The 2,491-nt window shown below is 42.1% G+C and overlaps 1 protein-coding gene across 1 annotated transcript; it reads right to left on the bottom strand.

Annotated features, from left to right (window-relative positions):
• Window positions 1–1,423: 1,423 nt before the first annotated feature.
• Window positions 1,424–1,849, bottom strand: LOC145258075 (uncharacterized). Its single transcript, XM_080115804.1, has one exon. It carries the CDS (start codon window positions 1,847–1,849, stop codon window positions 1,424–1,426), a length of 426 nt encoding a protein of 141 aa, XP_079971930.1.
• Window positions 1,850–2,491: the final 642 nt, after the last annotated feature.

Consider the following 2,491-nt stretch of genomic DNA (forward strand, 5'->3'; position numbering starts at 1 on the left):
TTACAGTTATATCGCATAGGATTAGCAAATCTCTCGACGGTGGCAATCTTTCTAGGGCAATTGCTCTTGACATATCTAAAGCCTTTGATAGGGTATGGCATAAAGGTTTACTTCATAAGATCGCTAGCTATGGTATAGCTGGAAAAGTCTTCTCAATTATTAAATCATTTCTTTCTGATAGGTTCATAAGAGTAGTAATTGAGGGGCAAAAATCAGAAGCTCACAGTATTAATGCCGGTGTCCCTCAGGGATCCATCCTGGGCCCAACTCTTTTCCTGATCTACATTAATGATCTTCCAAATCATATCCTTACATCATTTGTAGACATTTATGCTGACGACACTAGCATTTATGGTACCACATCTAAGACAGTAAACGACCAAGTTCTCTCCAATTCTCTCTCCTCTGATCTTGAGCACGTAGTACAATGGGGAAAGAAGTGGCTGGTTACTTTTAATGCATCTAAAACCAAGCTTCTCTCTTTACATCATCAACATTCTAATCCACATTTGTCATCAATTGAAATGAATGGCTCTCGTCTTCAGGAGGCCTCAAGTTTTGACAAGCTTCTGGGCTTGACCATTACTCCTGATCTTAAATGGAACACGTATATCAAATCTGTTGCCAAGGCCGCTGGAAAAATGGTGGGATCTTTCTATCGATCCAGTAGATATCTCACTGCTGATGCTATTCTCTACCTATATAAGAGCCAGGTACGTCCAAGGATGGAATACTGTTGCCACATCTGGGCAGGAGCTGCTAGAAAGGACTTGTCCTGCCTTGATAGAGTTCAAAATAGACTTCGTAGCCTCGTAGGAGATGTCCTTTTCTCCTCCTTGCAACCTCTATCTCACAGAAGAGATGTTGCGAGTTTGTCTCTGATGTATCGTTATTTTCATGGAAAGTGTTCAACTGAGCTTCAATCTATGGTCCCCCCTCGCCAAACTTTCACAAGAAACACTCGTCTAGCTGTAAACACTATCAATAATTTCCCCCACTCTTTATCTGTGCCTAAACCTAAACGTAGATTCCATGAACAAAGCTTCTTTCTTAGAACTGCACGCCTGTGGAATTGTCTTCCGTTTTCCTGCTTTCCGGCTGACTACAATATGGTTGTGTTCAAGTCTAAAGTAAATAAGTTCTTGATGAGCCGTTCCATATAAGTTATTAAATTTACCAAATTTTCATTACTAATGATTACTATATTGACCAATTTCTACTGTACACTCTTTAACCCTTATCCTTGAGTGGCCTCTGGGCCTTGATAATGTGGTGATGCCTATGTAAAAAAAAAAAAAAAAAAAGAAAAAAAAAGGGATACCCTTAAACTCGCTCCATCTGTAATAGATGGCAATGCCAATACCAAACGCAAGATATTATCTCAAGTCTCAAGTCTATATGATTCATTATCTTTACTTCTTGTTTAATGACGATCTGGGGAGAAGACTGATGCTGTAACTTCCTCTCCTAGCCCGTTTCCCAGACAGGCACATGCCAAGTGTCCCCAGTTTTTGCATTTGTGACACCGCTGTCCGCTAGGCTTCTGGATTATTGACCACGATGAAAGGCAATCACGGGCCCAATGGTTTAGGACGCCGCATCTGAAGCAGTTAACACTTCTGGTGTTCTCGCTAGCTGTAGGCAGTGGTGTAGGTGCACATGCAGCCTCTCGAGATTGCATTGTGGTGACGACCTCCTCATCTCTTGTATCCATCAGCACGGCATGAGCCCTCTCAAGCTGCTCTTTCAATGACAGCTTGTTCATTCGGGTTGAGGCTTGCAAAAGTCCCTTTGCATGGCATGATAATCCCTTCATGAAGGCTTCCTTTATCTGACACTCTGGTAGCATTTCACCTACCAGGCATGCTAGCCACTGCAAATCAATCAAAAACTCATCCACTGTCTCCCCTGGCCGAAGGCGGCAGGCAATGAACTGTTCCAATGCCGTAAACCAATCCGTTCTGTAAGCCTTTACAGGGGCATGCTTGATTTCTTCGAGGTCCACTCCGTTGGTCCTCCGAGAGTTGCACCCTTCAACCGCAGTAGCAGTACTCGCTCCACCTTGGTTACCTCGCACAGCTCACAAATTAACTCTACACCCCCTAGCTATTCTACTATTGGAACGTGCGTTGCTGCACCACTGAACTCGGGGATGAGTCTGAGGGCAAACTGTCTTAGAGCCACGATTAGAATACAGCCAAAATAGCTTGTATCTGAAGTCTTTGTCTAACACAAAGCAACAAAACTTTTTGGTTAAAACATCCAGCAGAGGTTCGCTAGTCACAAGTTGAGTTGAGTAGAGTTCGTTGTTCACAACATGAGATACACATTGACGTTATCTATTCGCATGTCTTAAATGCTTCTCACACTCCTCCCAGTGACTCACTTTTTATAATGGTCTGAGCAATGATAATAATAATATACTAAATTCATTCCCCGGTGTCTAATTTTCCCAAATTTAATTAAATTAAAATAAAAAATATAAAAAGTT

The sequence above is a fragment of the Euprymna scolopes genome, chromosome 33 (assembly GCF_053919585.1).
Source record: "Euprymna scolopes isolate OS-2025 chromosome 33, ASM5391958v1, whole genome shotgun sequence".
NCBI classification, from domain to species: Eukaryota; Metazoa; Mollusca; class Cephalopoda; order Sepiida; family Sepiolidae; genus Euprymna; species Euprymna scolopes.